The sequence below is a fragment of the Bubalus bubalis genome, chromosome 4, assembly GCF_019923935.1.
Source record: "Bubalus bubalis isolate 160015118507 breed Murrah chromosome 4, NDDB_SH_1, whole genome shotgun sequence".
Classification (NCBI taxonomy): domain Eukaryota; kingdom Metazoa; phylum Chordata; class Mammalia; order Artiodactyla; family Bovidae; genus Bubalus; species Bubalus bubalis.
Genome location: NC_059160.1, coordinates 92,963,899 through 92,988,167, shown reverse-complemented (window position 1 = coordinate 92,988,167; position 24,269 = coordinate 92,963,899). Strand labels below are relative to the sequence as shown.

The window sequence follows — 24,269 nt, the reverse complement described above, 5'->3', positions numbered from 1 at the left end:
CCTTGGCTGTTATTATGTTCTGTGATTGGTTCAGTGGAGGCTGTGTCAGTCATCTACCCCCAGGCACTATCTGGCTGGCCCATTAGGGTCCCAAGGGAAGCTGAGGCTCCACCGAAGAGTAGAAGACACAACATGAGCTTTGTCCTGACATCCAGTCTGTTTCACATTTGTCCTGAGTGTCTCTGATGCCAAGGCCTTGGCTGAACTCGGGGGAGCAGGGACGGAAGGACCTTAATCCAGAGGGACCTGTCAATCTGATGGAGGAATGGGATAGAGTTCTAGGACTCAGACAGACTGAGCTATAAGAGCGATGAAACAGAACCCCGTGGATGCCAGAGGAGCAGGAAGGAACTGTTTCTCATAGAAGAGAAGAATTGAAGGCAACTCCAGTTGGAAAAAAGGAAGTTGAGTTAGATCGAAGAAAGATGCTCCTGAGCTTACATGGAATCAGGTTCTAGAATTGAAGTCTTAATTTCAGACTGGGGGAGTTGTCCTTGGCCTTTTCTGACCTGTTCCTGAGAGTCCATCACGTGTTGATCCAGAATCAGAGATGTCAGGGCAGCAAATGTCCTGACCAAAGTTTCCTTGATTGGAGGAATGATCCTCTTCTACTATTAAAAACAAAACATAAAACCCAAACAAACAAACCAAAGACAAAACAAATCAAAAACCTCCAAAGTAAACCAAACAACAATGAAACAACCCCTAAACCTCAAGAAAGGCCGTCTTCCTAAAGTTCTCCTGTGCCATCTCCCCAGGCCGCCTTCTTCCCTCCATCCTAGATAACATCTCCCCAACTCTTGTTCCAGAAATGCTTTTCTGGAGAAAGCTTTTAGCTCTGGCCCAAAACCATCTGCCAGCACTTGTGACCAGAGCTCTCACTAGCCTTGTTTGTCACCGTGTCTGGTCTCCCAGATTGAGAAGTCCCTGCAGACGGATCAGAAGTTTCTACCCTTGGAACTTCCTTCTGGGCAGAGAGCAGGGGACAGACTAAGGAGGACTCTCTGGAATATTCTTGACCTTGTTCATGTCCTTCTGAAGCAGAGCCAGCCTGGACATCTGTTACCCTATTACCCTGCCCCTCCTCTACTCAAAGAGGCCAGACCCACTGAGAACTTCCACTGGAGATCTGGGCAGGGATAACCCCAGTGATTGCAGGGCAGTGAGGGGAGATAAGGCAGCCAAATTACTATAATGCAGGAGATAAGCAGAGCAAATGCAGGGTTCCGGACCATTTTATAGGGAATTCATAGGGAGTTCAGGGTGGAAGAGACAAAAATCTCAGAAGAGAGATGGTAATTTCATAAATGGAGAACCAAGAGGCCCTAGGTGGCCTGAAAGATATTCACGAACTACATATTAGGCTGACTCCAGCTGGCCCAGCCTTCTGACTATTTAAGGACTGAGCAGGGACAGAAAGCCCAGCTGCTCTGTGCTCCTCGCCTGTCCACCCAGAAACCCCTGACCTCCACCTCTCAGCCATGAGCCGCCAATTGAACCTCTACTCCGGTGGGGAGCGCCTGGCCTTCAGTGGCTGCTCTGCCATCATCTCCAGTCGGGTCAGCAGCAGCACCGCCTCATTCCGGGCCAGCGGCATCAAGGGCACGGCCACCTTCGGCAGCAGAAGCCTCTTCAACTGCGGGGGCGGCAGGCGCCTGGCCCTGAGCTCCGCGGCCGGGCGAGGTGGCTCTGCGCTGGGTTCCTGTGTGGCCACGGGTGGTGGCCGCCGGGGAGGCTTTGTGGGCACCGTCTTCGGCAGCGCGGGGCTGGGGCCCGCGTGTCCGTCCGTGTGCCCTCCGGGCGGCATCCCTCAGGTCACCGTCAACAAAAGCCTCCTGTCCCCTCTCAACGTGGAGCTGGACCCAGAGATCCAGAAAGTGCGCACCCAGGAGCGGGAGCAGATCAAGGCTCTGAACAACAAGTTCGCCTCCTTCATTGACAAGGTTGGTGCTGGAGCGTCTACCGGTCCGTGCCTTGGTGACCAGTGTACATGCGGGTCTCACTCTGCCCCTGCCAGTGGCGTGGGAACTTGGGCAAGTTAGTTATGCTCTCTGAACTTCCCTTGCCTCTTGTGTAAAATGGGCACAAGAGTAGCTCTAACCCCATAAGGTTATAATGAAGGTGAATTGGATGTTTCTGAGGTGCTTAAAACAGTGTCTGCCATACCTTCACCCGCCTCCCCCTTAAAGGGGAGCTTCATTTCCTTCCTTGCAGGAAAAGACTCAGGAAAGGGAGGGTGGTGTCAGGGGCAGGAGATGCATAATGGGCCCCCTGAGGGCTCTCACTACCAAACAGAGAGATGGGTTTCAGTTCCAGGACAGGGGGTGTCCCAGTTCAGGATGCCTGGTGGGTGAGAAAGACCTGGAAGGTGGGAAGTGGGATAAGGATGTAAACTAGGAAGGTTTTTGGAGGAGGTGAGAGGAAAGGGTTAGAACAGTGAAGGTGCTGAGGGGAGAAGATTTGGAAGGAGGGCATGTCAAATTATGTGTGTGTATGTTGTGTAGGTGTGTGTATGTCCAGAAATTGGGGCAACAGAGAAGATGGCTCTGGAGTCATAGGCAGTGACCCCGCTGAATGGGAGGAGACAAAGAATGGGCTTCTCTCGTCTCCACCTGGAAAGATCTAGACCATGAGGGATATGATACTAATAATAGCTGACACTCCTCAGTGCCTGGCGCTGACCCAAGTGCTTCTCATTTATCAGCCCATGATTTAGTCATCACTCTATCTTGCAGAAGCGCAAATTAAGATAGAGGAAAGCTAAGCAATGTGCCAGGGTAATAGAAGAGGCAGCGACAGTAGCCTGTGTCCCTCCCAACTGTACTTGGGAAGAGGAAGTGAAGTACTGGAGGACAGAGGGCAGTGGAAGAAATAACTAAAAAGATTGGTAAGAAGAGGAATGTTGGCATAGCAGAGGCCTGACGTTATTCAGTACAAAAATGAGAAACCTTCCATCAAGTATGAATACATTTGTAAAGATGTGATTGTTGTTCAGTTGCTCAGTCGTGTCCGACTCTTTGCGACCCCATGGACTGCAGCACACCAGGCTTCCCTGTCCTTCACTGTCTCCCAGAGTTTGCTCAGACTCATGTCCATTGAGTCAGTGATGCTATCTAACCATCTCATCCTGTGTCATCCCCTTCTCCTATCCTCAATCTTTCCCAGCATCAGGATCTTTTCCAATAAGTTGGTTCTTTGCAACAGGTGGCCAAAGTATTTGAACTTCAGCATCAGTTCTTCCAATGAATCTTCAGGGTTGATTTCCTTTAGGACTGGCTGATTTGATTTCCTTGCTGTCCAAGGGACTCTCAAGAGTCTTTTCCAAAAAAAAAAAAAAAAAAAAGAGTCTTTTCCAACACCACAATTTGAAAGCATCAATTCTTTGGCATTCAGTCTTCTTTATGGTCCAGCTCTCACATCTGTACATGGCTATTGGAAGAAGCATAGCTTTGACTATATGTACCTTTGTTGGCAAAGTGATGTCTCTGCTTTTTAATATGCTGTCTAGGTTTGTCATAGCTTTTCTTCCAAAGAGCAAGCGTCTTTTAATTTTGTGGCTGCAGTCACTGCAGTGGTTTTGGAGTCCAAGAAAATAAAATCTGTCACTGCTTGCATTCCCCCCCCCACCCCATCTATTTGCCATGAAGTGATGGAACCGGATGCTATGATCTTACTTTTTTGAATGTTGAGTTTAAAGATGTGACAATCTGCTTCCAAAACCAATGAAAGAAACAAACCAGGAGCAATTTAGACTGCATATAAGAAATAACATGCAAATTACCAGAGTGACTTTCCAGTGCCATTCCCCAGTCACTATTTCTTCCTGCTTCTCATTTCCCTTCACTCCAAAAACACCAGCATTTATAGTAAAAGATGCTGCCTTAACCACATGTAAGTCATGGTGGCAGATGATAGACAGCATTGCTTACACCCACTTCCTGATTTCATTTAAAACTGGATCCTGTTTCTTGTCTTAGAGACAAGGTGGGTGTGTCCCTCTGGCTGAATCCACTCTCTGAGGAAACTTTCTCTTTCCTGACTCCCACTGCAGGATGACACCTTCTGATTTCTGGGGCCCTGTCCTCACTCTTGAGAGGCAAGAGCACTTGGGGGGATTTGGGGGCTATGACCACCTTTGGTTTCCAGGTGAGGTTCCTGGAGCAGCAGAACCAGGTGCTGGGGACCAAGTGGGAGCTGCTGCAGCAGCTGGACCTGAACAACTGTAAGAACAACCTGAAGCCCATCCTCGAGGGCTACACTAGCAACCTGCGCAAGCAGCTGGAGACGCTGTCGGGGGACCGGGTGAGGCTGGACTCGGAGCTGAGGAGCATGCGTGATGTGGTGGAGGACTATAAGAAGAGGTGAGTGGAGAGGTGGAGAAACACCACTGGAAGGTCTTGATTATAGATGAGGTTGTGATTTGGAGCCAGCAATTTTGTTTTCTTGAATCCTTTGCTGATATCATTACTACTCTTTCTTGTAAGGGAGGGAGAGAGATCTAGACAGGATGAAATGTAGGAAGAGAAAAGATCTACCCAAAATGGTGCTCCAAATTTCCCAGGAGATGATGTGCTCATTTTAAACATTGGAAATGGAAGAATGTGGGGTGGGGGGGAGAGAATTGTCTCAAAACCAGATGAACAACCCAAATGGCTTTGTAGCTCCTCCTGAGTGAGGTTTTCTATAGGAGTTGCCAGGACTCCTATAAAAGGAGACATCCTTCCAATCTCAGAACACATCTTAAAGGTAAGCAAAAACGAGTTTTTAAAAGTTGTTGTTTTTTTTTTTTTTCATGGTGAGGCATCTCCATGCTGCTGAATTCCACTATTAAAGAGAACAGTTGAGAGTGTGCTTGGATGGGAGATGGTTTCTCCTTTTAAGTTGAACCTATGAGGAGAGAGAGTGATGCCCCATGCCTGGTGTGATCTGATATTTTGGTGTTTTGCTTCCAGGTATTAGGATTTTGGGGGATAGGTGACTTCTTCCACAAGGTGGTGAAGATGGTTGGAACTCAGCTTTTTTTCTTGGTTCACTTTTGATCTGCCCATCCATCTCTACTGAAGTCCCCCTGAAGTGGAACTCTGGCCTGAGCTCTGTATGGAGCCCCTGAAGGTGGCCGTGACGTAGTCCTGGACTTCTGAAAGCACACAGATTGTGGGGACAGGCTTAAAGAACACCTCCAGAGAGCCCCCTCTTTAAATATGTGTACACGCTCATTTAAAAAAAAAAAAAATATGTGTACACGCTCAAATACAGTTTCCAAAATTTTGGTTCATTTAATTTATAGAGGGCATCTATCATCTAGCTTAATTGGAAATCTAGCTTTCGTTGTCAAACCAGAGAAATAAGAGTTGCTTTCTATCAGAAGTGTGGCTTCATATCTAAATTCAAGTCAAAATATAAACACGCACTGAGGACTATTTTAAAATCCACTCAGCAATAAACTAAGGGTTACGTCTTGTACAGTAGGTTATTGAAAACATTAAAGATTAAAAGGATGCAGATTTAACATAATTAAAACATCTACATTCTAAAACAAGATAAATCCATGGGTACTTTGTCATGGTTTAACTTTTAATTATACATTTTAATCTGTTTTTAAAAATTATATGTTATTTATTAAGTCCATAGTAATGTAAAATGCAGTTTTTCTTTATAAATGTTGTATGTGTATATTGAACTCTGATATTCAATTTTTAGAAGTAAATGATGAGAAGTTATTTATAATACAGGAATGTCATCAATTTTGGTAGCCCTCATGATCAAACTCTTCCAATGTATTTTATGACGTAGAAAGATATAAGGTGCTAAAAGCTAATTGGTCTCAATTAGCATATACTTTTATTTTTGTTAATAGGATGGATATAATGTGATAACATGTAAGATAATATGAGATAAAATTGCGATGGAAACAACTATTTCATAGTGTAACTTGATAGAAAGGAGTTTTCAATTATCTTTTGAATAAAACACACAGAATCTGAGATAAATCCTATAAGCTATTTCCTGTGTTTTACCCAGTGCAACTAGAAAAATCTGGCAGTCTCAGAAAATGCCCCACTGTTTAAATGCTTTAAATAGCCCACTTCACTAACCTGTACTACTTCAGCCATCCAACACAAATTTATGTTCTTGGCAGCCAGTGACATGACTTAGGAAGTAAAGAGCTGAAAAGAACTGCTCAAGTTAATGTGTATGAAAAATAGCCCTTTTGGGGGCACAGATCATTTCTTTCCAATGCTCTGTTTTGTTTGCTCTTGCAAATATCCTGTATTATGTTCTTTAAAGAATCCTTTTATTCTTTTTAAACAAAAGGCCGCATGGATAGGAGGCAAGGCAAGAGGGGAAGAGGGAATGTGAGACCCCAGCCCCACACCCCTTCCCCACCTACCCCTTTTCTGCTTATATATTTATACTCTATCTACAAGCCCCTGGGGGAAGATGACATGTTCTTTGATAATAGTAAGGGATGGAATAGTGAGATCTTTAAGTGAAATGATCGGTGCTCTTGACCCTCCAAGCTACAATATGTGTAATGAGAATATCTCACCCTCATCCAAACACCCTATTTCCAAGACCTTGCTTCACCTGTGTAAAAAACAGGCATAACTTACAGAGTGAAGGTGGGAATAGCATTTTTTTTTTGGTGCCTGGGAGGTTTCTCCCCCGGCTAGGGCTCGTACCAAGGTGCCAGCAGGTGGGGAGACTTTCGGCTGTCACGAGGAAGGTGGGACAGCAGAACATGCATGATATCTCCATCACAGATGTGTTCCCAAGTAGATACATTCTATGGTAGCCTGACTGTGAGCGAAGGAGCTGCACATTGATTCCTTTAAAGCTGTCCTTGTCACATCCTCTTTGAGAAGGCTCTCCGTGCCCTGGGGGAACGTACAGCGCAGGTTGTGGGTCACTGCCTTGCAGCTTTTGGCACAGAGGCGATCGCTCACTGCTCAGTGAGCATTTGCAGAACAGAACTGTCCCACTGATGACGCTCCTTTCTCTTGCCCCACACAGGTACGAGGTGGAGATTAACAGACGTACAGCTGCTGAGAATGAGTTTGTGATGCTCAAGAAGGTAAGAGGCAGGTGGGGAGGGCGGGAAGAAGCCGGGGGGCTCCCTAGGCGCCTGGCATGAGGATGTTTATAGGATGAGGAAAGGCCCTTAGGGGTCACTTAGTCTCTAGCAGAGATGGCTAGGATTCTAATGTCCCACTCATCTCTTCAAGCCCCTTGCCTGGGCAGTGTGATGCTTCCAGAAGCTTTCAACTGTAGATCCAGGTGCAGCTGTGGCTTTGCACAGGGATCAGGCCCTCCCTGTGAAGCATGGCGGAAGGGGACAGAGCAGGGAATCTGGGGCTCCTTGTGGCAGGAGGGAGGGCAGGGGGAGAAGCAGGTCCCTCTCTGTGTTCCCCAGGACGTGGATGCCGCCTACATGAACAAGGTCGAGCTCCAGGCCAAGGTGGACTCCTTGACAGATGAGATCAAGTCCTTGAAGTGCCTCTATGAAGGGGTAAGGACCCTGCTGAGCTCTCTGGTGTGGTCTGTTCCTCTTGCAAGTGGTTTCTGGCCCTTGGCCTGGATGGTCACATGACCAAAGGTTGGCAGAGAAGCCTTTTGACCTCTGTACTGACCCACATTGTCAGTACAGCTGCCATTTGCTGAGGCCCTACTATGTGCTGAGCAGTGGGGGTAGGCTTTGAGGAGACCTTGATGGAGGAGAAATGATTCCTGTCCTCTAGGAATCCATAGTCCCGTAGGGAAAACAGCATGTAAATGAGCTTTGGGAGAGCAGCGGAATGGTGAATTCTGCCTGGGGTGTCGGTGAAGGTTCCAGGAGAAAGGTGAGCAAGATTCCTGTGGGTTCAGGGAAGGGCATGGACTCCAGCTTGAAGGAGCAGAATGAGGGGAGACCTGGAGCTGGAGTTGTGCTAAAGTATGAGGGGCCCAGAGTAGTGGGGGTTCATTGGTGACTCTAGAGGACCGAGTGCCACATAAGGAGTTCAGACTGATCCATGGTGGCTGTTGGTGCAGAGAGAGTGGGTAGGGTGGGAGGAGTCCTGCGTGTGTGATGGAGAGGGCAGTCCCATGCTGGGTGGAAAGCTCCATGTTTTCATCTCACACCCACAGGCCTGAGCACTGCAGGCCTCTGCTGAAGGCAGAGCTCATGTGCCGAGGAGGGGCAGGAAGGGGAAGCAGGGGATTTGCTGGAGAGGATCAAGAAAAGGGACCCCCCACCTTGGGAAACCTTTAACTGAGTCCCCTCCCCTAACTGTCCTCCAGGAGATCGCTCAGCTCCAGTCCCACATCAGTGACACATCCGTCATCCTGTCCATGGACAACAACCGCGACCTAGACCTGGACAGCATCATCGCCCAGGTCCGCGCCCAGTACGAGGAGATCGCCCTGAAGAGCAAGGCCGAGGCCGAGGCGCTGTACCAGACCAAGGTGAGCTGAGGCCCAGAGACCACAGCTACCACCCTGTCATCATGCATGCATGTGTGTGCTTGTGTGTGCGCGTGCATGTGTGTTGGGGCTGGGCAGAGACTTCCTGCTTCTTGGAGTTGGGCCTTGTGGAAGTGCCTTCCTGTGGTCCAGAGAGATCCACCACAGTCTTGGCAGGTGTTGGGGGCCGTGTGTGGGCTTAGCCCTTCCCCAGCCAAGGCCCTTGCTGACAGCTGAGGCCACATCAGTCACAGCTTCAATGAGATTCTGATGCCATTTCTGTGGACAATCCACTATCTCAGCTTTCCTTCTGTTTCCAACTTTGTCAAAACGAGGACAGGAAATTCAGACTCCATCAGGGCTCTCATGTTTCAGAAACCGAGGATCCTGTTGAGCTGGGGCCAGGCCTTCCTAACCAGAAGGAAAGGGTTGTCTTTCTCCCCCTCCCTCTCCCCTCTTCCCTCCTCCTCTTGTGCCTGTGCTGCTTAGATAAGGAGAATGGTGCCCCATCACTCTCCCTCTCCTCCAACACCCTAAGGGCTGAATTCTCAACTGTCCTGTGCTCTTCATCTCTTGTTCCCCAATCTCAGATCCAGGAGCTGCAAGCCACAGCGGGCCAGCACGGGGATGACCTCAAACTCACCAAGGCTGAGATCTCAGATCTCAACCGGATGATCCAGAGGATCCGCTCAGAGATTGGGAACGTGAAGAAGCAGGTGGGTTCTATGAAAGGAGTCAGCTGACAGCACTCATTGGTTTGAGAGCAATTATGGTTTGGTACAGACAGTATGAGAGCAGTTGTACCAGACTATACAGATGAGAAGAGCATCCTGCCCTTCCCAGCACGGTGAGGATCTTGCACCAATCTGTATGAGGCTCATTATTAAAAAGGGTAAAACACGGTCTCTCAGGAGAGAACAGTAGGAATCCATATGGAAAGATGTAGCATCCTTTGTTGGGCATCACACTCCCTAAGTGCTGCAGGGCTTCCAAGGGGCTCTGGATGAATGGGGACCCGAGCGAGGCTTCCTGTAGGAAGTGGATTACCTTGGGATGGAAGGCAGAAAGGTGAGGAAAGGGGGTCGGGTGAAGGAACCCACAGGAGCAGTGGATGTGAGGTGGGCATGTGTGCTAGAAGGAAAGACGCCCACCCCGAGCAGAAGGTCCATGATGGGTGGGTGGCAGGGACCAGGACACCCCTAGGTAGGAATGGGTGGATTATGGGCAGTCTTCAAAGAGGGCAGTGGACCTTAGACCCAGTGCAATTGGCGAAAAGGTTTGGAAATTTCCCACGATGAGTCCGTGCAGAGGAAGGAGGGTCAGCAGTGCATTTTAGAAGTGGAGAAGGAAGACCGCCGCCGCACCCTGACCCCCACCACACACACCCAACACGAGTCTTGGCACAGGGCTCTGCTCAGCGTTTGCTCTTTCCTGTGGTTGTCTGTAGGGGGCACTTCACTGAATGCAGCCCATAGGAACACAATACAGGGCCACGCTTGTGATTCCAAAGCAAGCAAACTCATGAATCTCCCAAAGTTTGTGGAGTTTGATGCAAGGATTTAAGGTCTCAGCTTCCTGGGCAAGTCAAGTTCCCTATCTCCCTCCCTCCTCTGCCCTGCTTGTGCACGTACATGTGCGCACACACACACACACCCCTCCTCCAACAGTGGAAAGAAAAGAGACTAATTAAGAACCTATGGTGTTTGTATTTAATCAAATTCCGCATAAATGAAAGAAAAACACAAGGTGTTTGAAGCTACCTTTGGTACCCAATTACTCTATTTATCTGATAAAATGCTCTGTGTACCTGTTTAGGCAAACTTATTACCAGAAAATGACATTTGTGATGAAAAAGCCACCGTGCTTTGGAGGTCAGGGGAGATGTCCTCCTCGGGGAGCCAGTGGGGGTCACTGTTGATGCTTGGTCCCCAAGATGGCTCCTCTTGAGGGCTCTCAGCCAGGGTGCTTTCCTGCCTTTTGACCTCTCCACCAAAGAAGCCCACATTTAAACATGCAGACTCTGCATCCAGTGGCTCCACAATGCAGCTGCTGATTGTTTCAAAGGAACCAACATTTCAGGTCCTCCTTTCAACTCATGCCACATTCACAAGACCCAAGCTTCTGGAGTCCCCCAGGTTCACCTGCAGGATCTCGGTCAGTGAGAAAGAACAGAGGACAGTTTGGTGGAATTCGAGTTGTAGAGTTTATTGCATCCTCCCAAATAATCAGGTCTCCACAGTCCTGAGGATGGTGGTGCTTTTCCCCGGCTCAGTAGCTGGGTCCTAGGTTCTTCTGCTGAGGCTGTGAACCCTTACCCGAAACACTGGGGATGCTTGTACGGCTGGGGGCCTGCCTGGCTGAGGAGGGTAGCGCCACCTGGACAGCAGTGAAAAATTCCATTTGGCCTCAGGACCAGCTGCTGTCCTTGGGGTGAAGCAACTTTGACTCCAGAAGAAGGGGACAGATCCTTAGATCCCACCAAAGCCTAACCCAGGGACTGGCAAACACGCTCATGACTGAAAGGCCCAAGACACCCCCTCCATCTGCCCAGCTTCCCCTGGATGCAGCGCTGAGGCCCACCTGCAGTTTGCTTCTGCAAGTAACACCTAAAAGTGAAGTTTGTAAACTAGTAAAACCTGTTAGTTATGCAAAAGTATTATTGGAAGCTGTTGCCTTGTAGCATGAGTCTCTGTGCAATTTGGGAGGCCAGATCCTCTGTGGGATAGGTTTATTGGATAGACATTTTATTAATAGGAAATTGATTGGTCCCTATTTTTTTCCACTATGTACAGTATCTCCCAAGATATCTTTTACACCATAGAGCAGAATTAAGGCCAGTGACCCAGAGACTTTTTAGGGTTGGTAGACTTTTTAAGGTTGGCAGAACAGCTGATGTTAAAGACTAGGAGGGAGACGATGGAGCCATGTGCCCAGCTGGTCACCTTCTCAATCAATACCTTTCCCCTCCTCTCTCTCAAGATAAGGGCACTCCACCTTTACATGCCATGGCATGAGCTGGACTGAACTGTGCCTGGAGTTGGGGGGATGGACAGATTCTAGACATCACCTCTAGTGATGTTGACAAAATGGGAAAACCAGAAGGACCTCAAAGCATTTATCATCAATCAGGATCAAAAGAAGGGAGGTCTTCTGAGCAGGATCTCAGAGCTATGCTCTGACCCAAAGCACTGAATTCGTTTGTCCCTCAGTGCTCCAACCTGGAGATGGCCATTGCCGATGCTGAGCAGCGGGGTGACTGTGCCCTGAAGGACGCCCGGGCCAAGCTGGATGAGCTGGAGGCCGCTCTGCTCCAGGCCAAGGAGGAACTGGCCAGGATGATGCGTGAGTACCAGGAGCTGATGAGCACCAAGCTGGCCCTGGACATGGAGATCGCCACCTACCGCAAGCTGCTGGAGGGCGAGGAGTGCAGGTGAGGGGGAGGATGTCTTTTGTTTGGAGCATTATCTCTGTGCTTTAGTAGGAAGGTTGAGGGCAAATAGTTTGGTTTTGTTCAGGTCCTACTGAGGTGAAACTCTATTAAAATGGTTTTGACATGGTGCGGTAGGAAAGACCAGAGTTAGACAGCAGGAAGGACAGGACTGTAAACATCCCAAAGAGGTGGCACGGGAGGAATCGAAGACATTGAGAAATAGAGCATCCCTGGCCCTTCATGATTCATTCTTGAGGCTAGTGGGAGGGGCAAGACGGTCTCCAAAAGTCACCCAAGTTCAAGGTTGCTCTGGCAAAGCCTGAGGCCCAGTGAGGATGTGAGCTCACTCCTCTTAATTGTCTCAGACCAAAGGCATAACTAGTTGGAAGCAGGAGCACAATTATCCCACACATTAGATAATCCCAAAGCCACTTTTATGGGGAGGCTGACTCCCTGCAGCAGACTTTTTGTCTTAGTTCTCTGTTTCTTGAGAGGTCCCACTTGGGTGTTTGGGAAGAAAGAAGGCTGGGCTGGAGTGGAAGGCACGTCTGAGAGGAGAGGCTGATTCACAGAGGGATCTCCCTGGATCAAAGAGGTTTAGGGAGGTTTATCTGATTTTTTCTCTCCCTCTGCAGGATGTCTGGTGAATATCCGAATTCCGTGAGCATCTGTGAGTATCTGCAGTACCTAGTTCAGCCCTTGGTCACCTACCAGAAGTCAAAGCCCCTCTATTTTCATGACACCAAAGAAAAGTTAGAATAACAATAACAGAGTGGGTTAAGGGGAGACTTAGGGGCACAAAGAGGGAGCTGGATTTAGTAATGAAGGAGAAAAACAGTATTGTGAAATACTATTTTAATACAGGTTATACAGAAGTATAACTTGTAGAGAGATCAAGTGATATCCAACAGTATATAGTCCCAAAGTCTACTGTAAGAATGATGCTTAATGACTACATTCCATTTCTTTGAGGCCAGTCCATAAGAGAGGTACTGGATTGAAGTTAGAAGGAATGAGAGGAGCCTGACTGGCTGAATGATGAAAAGAGCAGAAATAACCTCCTGCAGATTTAAAAGCTAGAGAGAACGCAGGGTTCTAGTGTAGGGTACTCCCAGCAGCCACTGTCTTTAGCAGAGGCGTTAGAAGGCCTCCTTGAAGTGCCTTTCTTCATCTGGTCCTATCCAGACGGAAATTCACTGATAAGTTCTGCTAGTGCTTACAGTCTGACATTGATAGATCAACATAGACTAATTAGGAAAAGGTCAAATACATGGGGTCAAGTACATGAAAAATGACCAGTGCTGATGAAAATCTCTTAGTAAACTAAAAATAGACAATGGAGAATGTGTCTCCATGTGAAGCCACCCAAGGGGAGAGAACTAAGGGAATGATCAGGATGTCCCAGGAGGCTGAATGAACTGGGTCTTTTCTTGCTGATTGCAGCCGTCATCAGCAACACCAGCACCGGGGCAGGAGGCACTGGCTTCAGCATGGGCTTCGGTGCCTCGAGCAGCTACAGCTATAAATCCTCAGCGGTGGATGTCAAAACCAAAGGCAGCTGTGGAGGCAGCGAGCTTAAGGATGCTCCTGCCAAAACCTCAGGCAGTAGCTGTGTAACCAAAAAGGCCTCAAGATGAAGGGCGGATGAAGGCTGGCTCATGAGCAGAAAGCTGCAAGCCTCACCCATCTCACCATGTCCTTATCTCCTCTTCTGGGTCCCCTTCCCAGGTCAGGAAGTGCTTCCTCCATAACCACAGCCTTGGTCCCATCCCTGCTCCTTGTTCCCAGTGGGGTGATGCTCTGATGCAGGGCGTCCAGCCATGGGCTCTCTCAGTGTCCTCCTTGGGCACCTTTCTCTGGGTCACTGCCCTGTATGCAGAGATTACACACATCCCCAGGATGCTTCTCTGTGACCAGGGGCAAGCCCCTCTGTCCTTGTACCTTTCTGGGTCTTCACAGTCAAGGGGTTCTCATTGTCCTTTGATTGGGGTCACGCCCACTTCTCTGCTTCTCTGCAATAAATGGTCAATAGCATCTGATTCTCAGTGTTGAATCTGTTGCCCGGCATACTGACATCTGAGTTGCCCCTTGGTCCAGCTCCTGCTTCCCTCTGGGTCCCTGGTCTGATACGGATCTTTGCCATCTGGTCCTGGCCAGGCGGGCATTGGTTGAGAGCTGCTCTTTGTACACAGCAGAGATTTGTTACAGATTTGCCTCTGGGCAGGCTTGGGTCTTCCTGGGCACCTGGGCACTTACTCCAGGTAGGCCACACAGTGGCCCTGTGAGATGGAAACAGTTGCCCCCCATTCAAAGACGCTCAGGCTGCTGTGATCAAGGAGCTGAATCACCCCAGGACTCTCAGGTATCCGAGTTTCAGTGCAGCTTCCTGCTTGACCTCTCAAAAGCTCCCTCAGTGTCCCTACAACTGTCTCTTGTTGTCACAGAGTCATTCCTTCTTCCTTTCCTCCTCAGTCTCTTGCCAACCCACCTCCTATCTTGCTCTCCACACCAGCCTTGCTTTCCTCTTCTTCCGGCTGATTCTTTTCCATCCTCAAGTCTGAGGCCAGCATGCCCAGCTGCCTGTGTATGCCTCTGTGTCTACTGTGTCCATGTAGCAGTGGCTGACGAGCTTTGGTGAGTCTGGCATCGTCAGGCACAGGGAATGCAGGAGTCAGCAAACCAGCACGTAGAGCCTGTCCTTGGGGAGCTCACAGTCTGGTAGGGAGAGTAAAAGTCAGCAGCTAACAAAGAAACACACGATATGTCAGGCAGTGATGATTTCTCTGAAGAAAAATTAAATGGAGTAAGAAGAGTGTTCTTTGACGCATGTGTGTGTTTCTGTAAGAATGTTTGCTTTCTCAGAAGCAGTTGACACAGTCGCCTTGAACAAGGTGCTGAAGAGCAGAGTCCTCCAGGGCAAGGCCACCTGCCAACGATGAGCCTTGTTTGAGGGTGACCTTCAGGGTGCCTGTGACCCCTTCTCCCCCTCATCATTCCCCAGCCTCATACTCCAGTCTTTCTTCCTGGAGGCCAGGACTTTTCACACCTCAGGACCTTGGCAAATATAGCTTCCAATCTCGAGTGCCCATGCCCCATTTCCTGAAAGCCTGCTCATGCTTGGTGGTCCAGCTGAATTGCCACCTCCTATGGACATGCATTTTCTGGTCCCTCCATGTGGACTCCATCAAGTCATAAAAGCATAAATGAGACGGAACATTAGGATTTGTGGCCAATAACTCCTTGAATCCCTCCCCCCCACTATTATAGGCCAGCAAGCAGAGACCCAGATGGCTAAGCACTCTGCTCTCGTTCACAGCCCTGATGAGCCGAAGAGTGGGGACCGGGGCCCTGCACATCCATAGCACTGTCCCTGAACCCATATGACAGTTGAGGCTCTATTTTCCTGGTGTCACGTTAGCTGCCCCCATGTCTGTCCCCTCCCCCACTCCTCAGAGCCTCGTGTTCTGTTCTGGGGCCCTCAGTCTGGCTCCTGGTCAGCACTCAGCGTAACATTTGTCACGGGTATGCACGGCTCCATCTTACCCACCTTCACTGGGGAGAAAGAGCTCATGTAACACACGTGTGTCCTGATGATTTGGCATGCAAGTGATGCAACACAATTGTGTTAAGAGATTTGTGTCTTACATTCATCCATGTGTATGCTATTTATAGAATTTATCAACTAAATTGAGGCACTTCTATTCTGGACATATGCGAAACTGAATCTGCAGACAGCAGGCATAAGCCAGGACTGTGTCAGACACATGCTATCTTACGTCTGGCGTCCTGGGTGAGCGTCATATGTTTTGGCTTCAAATCCTGGCTCTTCTAATGGCTGATTGTAACTGGGTACAAGATCCTGCCCTTGTAAAATGGGGTTGATACAAGCTGGCTTTTGATGAGTGCTTTCTATACGCCAGGTACTACTCTCAGCACTTTATATCTGGCAACAATGAATTCTCCCAACAACCCATCAGGTATTTTTGCTATAATGTGGATCTCACTCATGATATGCTGAGGCTCAAAGGGTAAAATAATCCACCCAATGTCACACAGTAAATGGCAGAGTTGGGGGTCCAGCTCTTAGAGTCCAGTCCATGTTTTCCATGCACAATGCCTCCATACCTGCAAAAGTCCTCACTGGAGAGGAGAGTTGAGCATATGAAAGGGGATAATGCGAGTAATACAGCATCTGGAATACAGTTTGCAGCCAACAGATGTTAGCTGTTATGATAATAATCACTGTTAATGCGTGTTGACAGGGCCTTTGTGTTTACCAGCTGTGCACTGGTCCATGAGTAGTCAATCCAGAGCAGCACTGTGCCCAGAGACCTGACTCAGGGGGGCTAAGTGTGGGGCCAGGGCAAACACTGGTCTATTCATTGACACATGTCCCATTCAGTCACCAACTGCTCATTTCCAAGCAAGAAGAGTAACTCCTTGGTGCTGGTATTTTGTGCCTACACCGCCCTCTGCCATCAGCCCCAGGTACTGCACCTTCCAACGCTGTGGCTCTGGAGGAAAGACTCTTAAAACCAAGACAGTGTGAGACAACCTTGGTCAGGCTCTGTGCCCACCGCGGAGCTGCCAGCTGGAGGAGATGCTGTTTTGCTCCCTGGCATGCTCAGGCAGGCCCCAGCCTCTGTGTTGTTCAGGCCCTGGCTTCTGTCTCCCCCACTTCTTTCCCATCCCTCCTTTCACACGACTGAGGGGGTGGGTACGGGCTGTGGTAAGTGCTGGCATTGCCACAGCCTGAACCTCTTTACATCTAGTCAGAGGATTCGGGGCCTTCCGACAGCTCTTCCTCGATGGGCTGATCCAGGAGTCCTGGGAGGGAGAGCTCCCATCCCTCAGCAGTACTGTGCCCTCGCCTCGCCTGTACTGTGTCCAGGCTCCTGTCCCGGCTGCAAGGGGAACCCTCTGAGACCTCTCACTCCCTAGTGCAAAGGGGCTTGGAGGACAGTCTGGGCCTGGAGGCATGGTGAGGCACAGCCAAGGGGCTACAGAGGAAGGAAGGGATCAGAGCTGAACACAGTCTGGGAAGGCTTCCTGGAGGAGGTGAAGGGGACATGACTTGTTGGAGACCGGGAGTGACTTAGATTTTTTAAGCCACTGTTGGCAGCTGCTCTGAGGTTTGAGCTGTGCTTTGCCAGCTGCCTCCTGTTTCCCTTCCAGGGCCGCTACCACTCCTGTTTGTAGGACAAGCCCCCTGCTTAAGGCACCATCCCTCAGCCCTTACACTCATGTTTAGCAAGTGCTGCACAGGCCAGCGGAGATGCGGAGGGTCCCCTCTCCTGCAGACTAATTTCCACCACCCTGCCTCTCCCTCCGCACTTGGCGCACATCCACATCACCATGTGGATTCAGTCCTCTTAGAGGTTCATCACTGGAATCCCTCCATCTTACTTCCAACCCATCCATCCTCTCTCAGGGATTCCAGATCCTTCTGGCTGAGACTCCAGATGCAGCCCCAAGTTCTAGATTAAAGCTACTCCCAACTCATTGGGCGCAAAAGAGTCACAGCTTGGTGGCTGCAGGCTGGAGAGGGATCACCCAGTCTGAGAGGACACGCACTGGCAGCCGGCCAGTCAAGAGTTTGTTTCTTTTGGTGCTCATCATTACGACTTGGGCAGCTCAGTCACCCTGCTCCTGTTTCCTCATGTGCAAAGTGCTCAGTCACTCAGTCATGTCCATCTTTTTGTGACCCCATGGACTTGCAGCCCACCATGCTTCTCCGTCCATGGGATTTTTCAGGTAAGAATACTGGAGCGGGTTGCCATTTCCTCCTCTTAGAGGATTGTCTAGACCCAGGGATCAAAACTGCGTCTCCTGCATCTCCTGCATTGCAAGACAGATTCTTTACCACTGAGCCATCAGGATGGCCTCTCCTCATGTGTGAAGTGAAAAAAATAAGGGTATTTACTTAGTAGGATTGGTGTGAAGATGAAATGAATTAAAATGTCCTCAGCAAGCGCTCAGCCAGTGATCCCTCCATGTCTACACTCCTGGCATGACTGTCAGAGTAGCTTCCAGCTTGATTCCAATCCCAGGCTGACAGCTCTTCCCTCATTCTGCTTTGCTCTCCCAGCCGATGTTCATTTCCAGAAGGTTCTCTCCCACAGCTGACGGTCCCTCTCAGCCCTCTCCTTGGCTCTCTGTTATGATGTGCAGCTCCACTCCCGCTCCATGCTACCCCTCTGTTCCCTTTCCCTTAAGTGGGAGCCAGTGCGCCCAGTCTTCTGTGTTCCCTGGCCCACGTTGCAGACCACTCACATCCTGGTACCACCATTATGTCCAGACATAATATCCCACTTGCTTCAGTGTTGGGGGTCCCATGACACTGGGGAGAGGGGGCTTGGTCTTGAGGCCTCCTTCTCCACAAGGGCAAGTGGACGCAACTCTCTGAAGGGGCTCGGCTGTGGTCTCAGCTCTGGATGGAGGAGCTCACAGGCTGACTCCAGCCTCAGCCTAGCCTGCCTGAGCCTCTAAGTCCTTGGCAGGCTTGCGTCCTGGTGGGTGGAGCTTAGGCCCCTCCTCCCAGCAATGAGGGGGTTCCCTGTAGCCAGCAGGTCATTCGTCCTTCCACCCAGGCTGATCTCTACTGCGAGGCTAGGGGGTCTCTGCAGCCATAAACACTTTAGGAGTCAGAGTAGGCGGAGAGAGAGAATCAAGAATGAGGAGTCTGTCATGGATCCATAGGGGCTCAGGCCATGCCCGTGCCTCCCTCCGATCCTCCCCCACTCCCTCATCTTCCTCCCTCTCTAGGCTTTGGCTCCTCCCCTCCAGACCAACTCTTCCCTCCGCACCACTCAGGGAGCTAGACAAGCTTCATTTTCTGAAAACACACACTTCTTATTTCTTACACTTCTTTCTGGACATCCTGCTTTCAGATTTTTTCCCCTTTCGGTTCCCGCTTTGCCTGTGGTTATCCAAGCCCCTTGGTGCTCCTGCCCTGCTGGGTGTTCCTCCCCTTCTCCCACCCCTCTCCTAACTCCTGCCCCCAGGCTTAGTTACAATATGGATACAGGGAAGGGGGGATGGCTATTCCCCCACACCTGAGGCAGGTGCCCCCAGCCCACCACTCCAACTTCCCCCTACTGGATGGGGTGAGAGTGGGCTGCTCGAGGCTCTGATGGGAGATAGAGGGCTTGTCATTGGGACAACCGGTTTAATTACAGCCCGCCCTGCAGCCTGTTTGTTTGCTTTGGAAATGGGCAAAGGAAGAGGCGGATCAAGCATCAGACTTCACAGCCATGATAAAAAGATTAAGGCCTTGCCCCCAGCCTGCCTGTTCTCTTTCAAAAAAAAAAAAAAAGAAAAAGTCACCCCATAATGGGGCTTGGGGGTTAGAAAAGTACCTTACAAACTTCTTCCAGAAGTGGCTGGGAGTTGCGGGGCAGGGCGGGGCGGTGGGGGGAGGTCTGAGGTAAGGAGATGGATGAAATAATGGAGGTACGGGGGCTGGTGGTATTTTGAAAAGAGCGAATGAAAGCCAGCATGTCCTTCCCAGAGCAAGACAGCGCTTGTCTCCACATACCTCAGTGCTTTCGCGCTGAGGAAAGCTCCGGTGATGACTGGGCAGGGGCGGGGGCAGAGTTGTAAAGAGTCCAGAGAGCTTTTCTTTCTAAAAAGAGGACAGAAAGAGAACTAAAGCATGCTTGATGTCCACCTCAGGACCAGGAGTCTCTCCAGCCGTGAAAGCCTTAAGAGCCAGAGCAGGAGGAGAAAGAGAGTCAAGAATGGGGAGCTTAGTGAGGCATATCCAGGAAGTGCTGAATGCAAAGGACACTCAGGCTGGGAACAGTGAAAACAAGTCTGCAGTCCCCTAAGTCAGAGGGGAGCAGAGCTGGGCAGGACTCCCAGTGGACAGAGGTCAGAGTGGGCAGAGGTGGGAGGCGGGGGACCATCACTTTCTTTCGAGAGCTCAAAGAGGAAAGATCCAGGGGACTGGAAGTCAGAGTGGAGATCTGGAGAAGTAGGCTCCAGCTTAAGGGTGGTGGGGGGAGGCCAGGAGACCTTGCTGATCAAAGGCTCCAACTCACCTGTATAACACGAGCCTATCCCTGAGATTCGGGCACGCACCCACGAATGTCCTGAGGGCTGCGAGGGTTGTGTCCAGCAATAGGGCCTGGTGAGGGGGCGAGTGGGGGGCCTGAAATCCAGCTGTGCCCCCTGGCAAAGGGCTGCATCTGCCCAGAGGAAGGGGAACATTTTTCTAACTGGCACAAAAGCATTTAAAGGCACTGCAGCCACTTGGCTAAACTGCTCCAACATTTGTCTCCTGAGCTGGACCACAGACAGAAAGAAGGAGATGCTGGTGCTGAGAAGAAGACGTGGGGAAAGCCCCAGACTCAGAGATGGGGTGTGTGGAGACATGGGTAGAAAGTTCTATGAGACCAGCTGTGATAAGGAAGCTGCTGCCAGATTTCAGGTCACTGAACAGCCTCTGCTAAGTTTTAATAAACAGAAGCTTACTACACAATGTCCTTTATACTAATGTGGCACCAAGAAGCAGAAATTTTGACTCTGTTGATTGCCTGTCTGGGTTTTCACTCAATATAGTGCCTTATAACAGGACTTGAATATATGACAGTGGAACTGAATTTATATTGGTGCCATCCAGCTATCTGTTTTCTTAATAATCTGGGAAATTCATGTTAACAGGTGTGTGTTGGGGACAGGAGGCAAGGGAACAGTGGGGATGGCGAGAGGCCAATTCATTGCTTGACTATGTAAGTTTCAGACTTGGAGAGATGTTCTAACTTCAGGGACTCCCCCTAAACTACGAGAGAATTTGATACTCTTTACTCTGTGGTGTGGTGGGTGATGGTCAGGCAACCAACTGTCCAGATTTTCCAGAACAGTCCAGGTTGTAACATAGAAAGTCCCATGTCCCACTTAGAAAAACCCTCAGTCCTGGGCAAACTGGAGTAGCTGGTCACCCTACCAAATGGTCTTTAGCTGCTTCAGTCATCTGGCCTGGGGTGCTGGCCCTCATCTTTTGTGCCCAGAGTTTCCGCTTTCCCACCTTACAAACACAGGACTTTTGGCTTCAGTCTCTGAACATCCTCTTGCACCCACTGTACCCCTGCCAGGTGCCCAGGCCTCTAGACTGCAGCAGTGAACTTGACCCAAGCTTCAGTCCCATCTGCTGTTGGACTTGATACCCTAAGACCTAGGGAATTTCATGTGAGGAAGGTGAAGGGTGTTGGGAGAGGGTATGGGGAGAGAGGGAGAAAAGCAAGTGAACTCTCTTGCTTGTTCTAGTTAACTTTGGATGAGGATAGAAAAACAGCCTCCTTTCAAACTGGTTCAGACAGGCTGTGAGTATTTGGTTTCTGCCCTGAGTTCATTTTTGAAAGGAAAGCAGCTTCATGTCCTCTCCATTCTGAGGTGCTGCGGTTTGCCCCCAAGTCTTATTACCCATCAAGCTTCCTTCAAGAATCTGTCAAGCTTCTTCTTCTCTCCATTAATTACCTTCTATGAATGCTGGCTTCCTTGACTATGTCTAGGAATAGTCAAATGGACAATGGATTAGAGAAAAAAGACCTTTGACATCCATTCTCAAACCAATTTGACGTGACCTCAGTTATGTCCATTTGGGATTATTTGTGGCACTGCTTTCTACTCCCCTCCAGTGTGGTGTGCTCTGCAGACCTCTCCCCTCCAGGAGCAGCTTTAACCAAGATGGCAGGAGGTTATGGTGCACATGGGCTCAGCTCCTTCCGGTCTCCCTAGGGTACTTGTCTCCCCCGCATAGTTCTCCTCATGCAACCCAGAGCATGTTCTTTAATCTAAAGCACACGCTGTGAGGTTTCTTCCCTTGAGGACCCTCACATGATTCCACACTATCCTCAGGGAGAAGGGAAATACCTTGGCCTGTTTTGTCATTTTTCTCCTAGCAACCTCTGCTTCCCAAGTCAAACTTTCCCCTACAGTCCACCTGGGCTACTCACTGCCTCTGGGATGCTTGTGCATCTATCCACCTTCCCATTCCCAACCCCCACCTCAGGAAGACCAATATATTTTATTCTGATTTATTTTTAAAAGCAGAATTTCAGTAACAGCTTATCTGAATTACTCATTTAAACACAAGGAATTAAACTATAGCAATAACAACAACAAAACAACTTTCACATGCTTATATGCTGTCTCCTCCTGTTCAATTTCAATTTCTTGGAAGGAGAAGGTCTTACCTGTTTCTCTTTCGATGTCTAGCTTAGCTTAGAGCAATTCATCGAGTAGCGCTTAATTTTCTACTTATTGAATGGACCAATCTATTCAAGCCTTGGGACACTCATTAGTCCTGTGAACTCAAAGACTGGGGTGTGGACTATGATGAGTAATTAGAGGGTAGCCCGCATGGTGAAGTTTGGAACTGTCAGAGATCCTACTGTGTAGCAAAGGCAATTCTCTGCAATTAAATTTCCTGGGAGGGGCCCCTGTGTTTGGCCATGATTGCCACACTGTCGTCAGGAAGTTCCCCTCTGCCTCCTCCTCTTCCTTCTGTGTTGCAACCACCACGGCCACGACCATCACCATCATCACCATCTTACTGCTCTTACTACTCTAGACTCTTACTGCTCAGCCCCTAGCACTGGGCCAGGCCCATGCCAGCACTCACTGATTGCTTGCGGAATGAATACAGAGAGTGTGGGGACCCCTAGCCCTGCTCCTGGCTCTCCCCAGCCTGGTACTTCTGAGCATGGATGGGCCCAGTTCATTCTGTAGCGTTTTCCTGGGCACCTGAAATTCTGCTTTTGCTCTATTCTAAATCTTCTCCAGCTTTGAAGACCTAGTCTCATGCCTTTCCTGTAAATTCTCTTTTGTTGAGGTCCAGCTCCCCTAACAGATTAGGGCTCACACTCCACTAGGCAGTGGATGGGCACACTTGGCCCAGGAAGAGTCAGATCCCCAGAAGCATGCTGATTTCCCAGCTGGAGCCTCTCAGTGAAGGCCCAGCTATTGGGCATTGTAGAATAAAATAGCCCCCATGAAAGTCTTTTCCTCCCTCTGCCCACCCCCATTTTGGCTGACTTTCTCTCTCAACCTCAGAGTGATGTCTCATCTAGAGCAACCACCTTACATAAGCCCCCATTTCAGGAACAACCTCCCCTTCTTCTCATGTAATCTGCTCATCTCAACAATATATAGAAACATGAGTATGCGGAACTCAGAGCCATAGCTGCTGCGCATGCCTCATGCATCAAAAAGTCTTGCATCTATGGCTCTAACTTTCATCTCCATCACATAACAGGATGGTGATGGTTAGCAATATGGACTTTGAAACCAGACACACTGGAATTCCACACCCAGCTTCGACTTGCTAGCTGAGTGAATTTGGGCAAGTTCCTTAGCGTTTATAATCCTGTCTTCAACTGTAGGGTGAAATCAGTAACATGAGGATTAAATTAAAAATCCTTGTAGTGCGCACACAATGTCTGGCACATGTAATGTGACCAATCAACATTGATTCTTTTTGTTACCACAACAGATACTGTTGCTGCCACCATTGCTACCATTATTGTGATTAATATCTCAACCCCCTGCTGCCTGGGAGCGCCTAGTCCATCACCCTGCCACAAGTTATCGAAGCCCAGCCTTCCAGAGGTCCTTAACTCCCCAGCACACCTCCAATCCTTTGTTCCCAACTTTTCTTATTCCAGAGCTTTGTCCAAAGTTAAGTTCTTTGCATAGATTCCTCTCACTGGTCTGCAGGCTCCTTGGGGGCTAAAGCCACCTCTGGTCAAGGGGTTTACACTATATGTTGACATTCATTCAATAGCACTTGCAATCTGGTTTAGAAAACCACAAGAAACCACTTCAATTATGACTTAGCACACATGCCCTAGGGCTAGGCCCTGCCAAGTAGGATAGGAGACAGGGACCTTGGAGAAACTTCCACCGCTGCCTCTGGGGCTGTTCGGAGAACTTCGTGAGAGGAAACCCTCAGAGGAAGCCGTCCAGGGCTTTGCACATCCCGCTGTCCCGCTCATGCACTCCCCCTTCCCAGCTGCGGAGAAGCAGTCTGCTATTACTAACTTCAAATGAGTCAAGGCTCCCGAATTTCATTACTGAAAAAGTGGTCAGAATCAGAGTTTTTGGAGTAATTTTAAAACATTTATCTCCACTAGGGCTCCCTGAGATACAAAAAGCTGGTCTCACCTGACCTAAAATTGAATGGCTTCCTAAAGTGATCAAGAAAGGAGCAGAACAGTTACCTTGACTCCAGGAGTGAGACCCATGGGCTTCAGTGCCTTGGTCACTGGGCTTGGGACATGTCCCCAGGGAGCGCTAGGAGAGACACTCTCCCCAGGGGAGTCAACGGCCCACCTCTAAGCCTGATTTATGGCTCATCTTCTAGGATGCGGCAGATAACCTTGTCCAGGAGAAAAAA

At 49.4% G+C, this 24,269-nt stretch overlaps 1 protein-coding gene across 1 annotated transcript; it reads left to right on the top strand.

Moving 5' to 3' along the window:
* The first annotated feature begins 1,296 nt into the window (after nucleotides 1-1,296).
* KRT72 (keratin 72) lies at nucleotides 1,297-13,906 on the top strand. Its single transcript, XM_006046593.4, has 9 exons — nucleotides 1,297-1,943; nucleotides 4,147-4,361; nucleotides 7,015-7,075; nucleotides 7,415-7,510; nucleotides 8,281-8,445; nucleotides 9,033-9,158; nucleotides 11,652-11,872; nucleotides 12,508-12,542; nucleotides 13,316-13,906. Exons 1-9 carry the CDS (start codon nucleotides 1,482-1,484, stop codon nucleotides 13,507-13,509), a joined length of 1,575 nt encoding a protein of 524 aa, XP_006046655.4. The 5' UTR covers nucleotides 1,297-1,481; the 3' UTR covers nucleotides 13,510-13,906.
* Nucleotides 13,907-24,269: the final 10,363 nt, after the last annotated feature.

Bases quoted from the DNA above. Each gene is read 5' to 3' on its own strand.
- KRT72 (XM_006046593.4), top strand. From the start codon at position 1,482: ATGAGCCGCCAATTGAACCTCTACTCCGGTGGGGAGCGCCTGGCCTTC. The intron at 1,944-4,146 runs GTTGGTGCTGGA...TTTGGTTTCCAG, and splicing joins TCGCCTCCTTCATTGACAAG to GTGAGGTTCCTGGAGCAGCA. The intron at 12,543-13,315 runs GTGAGTATCTGC...TGCTGATTGCAG, and splicing joins TCCGAATTCCGTGAGCATCT to CCGTCATCAGCAACACCAGC.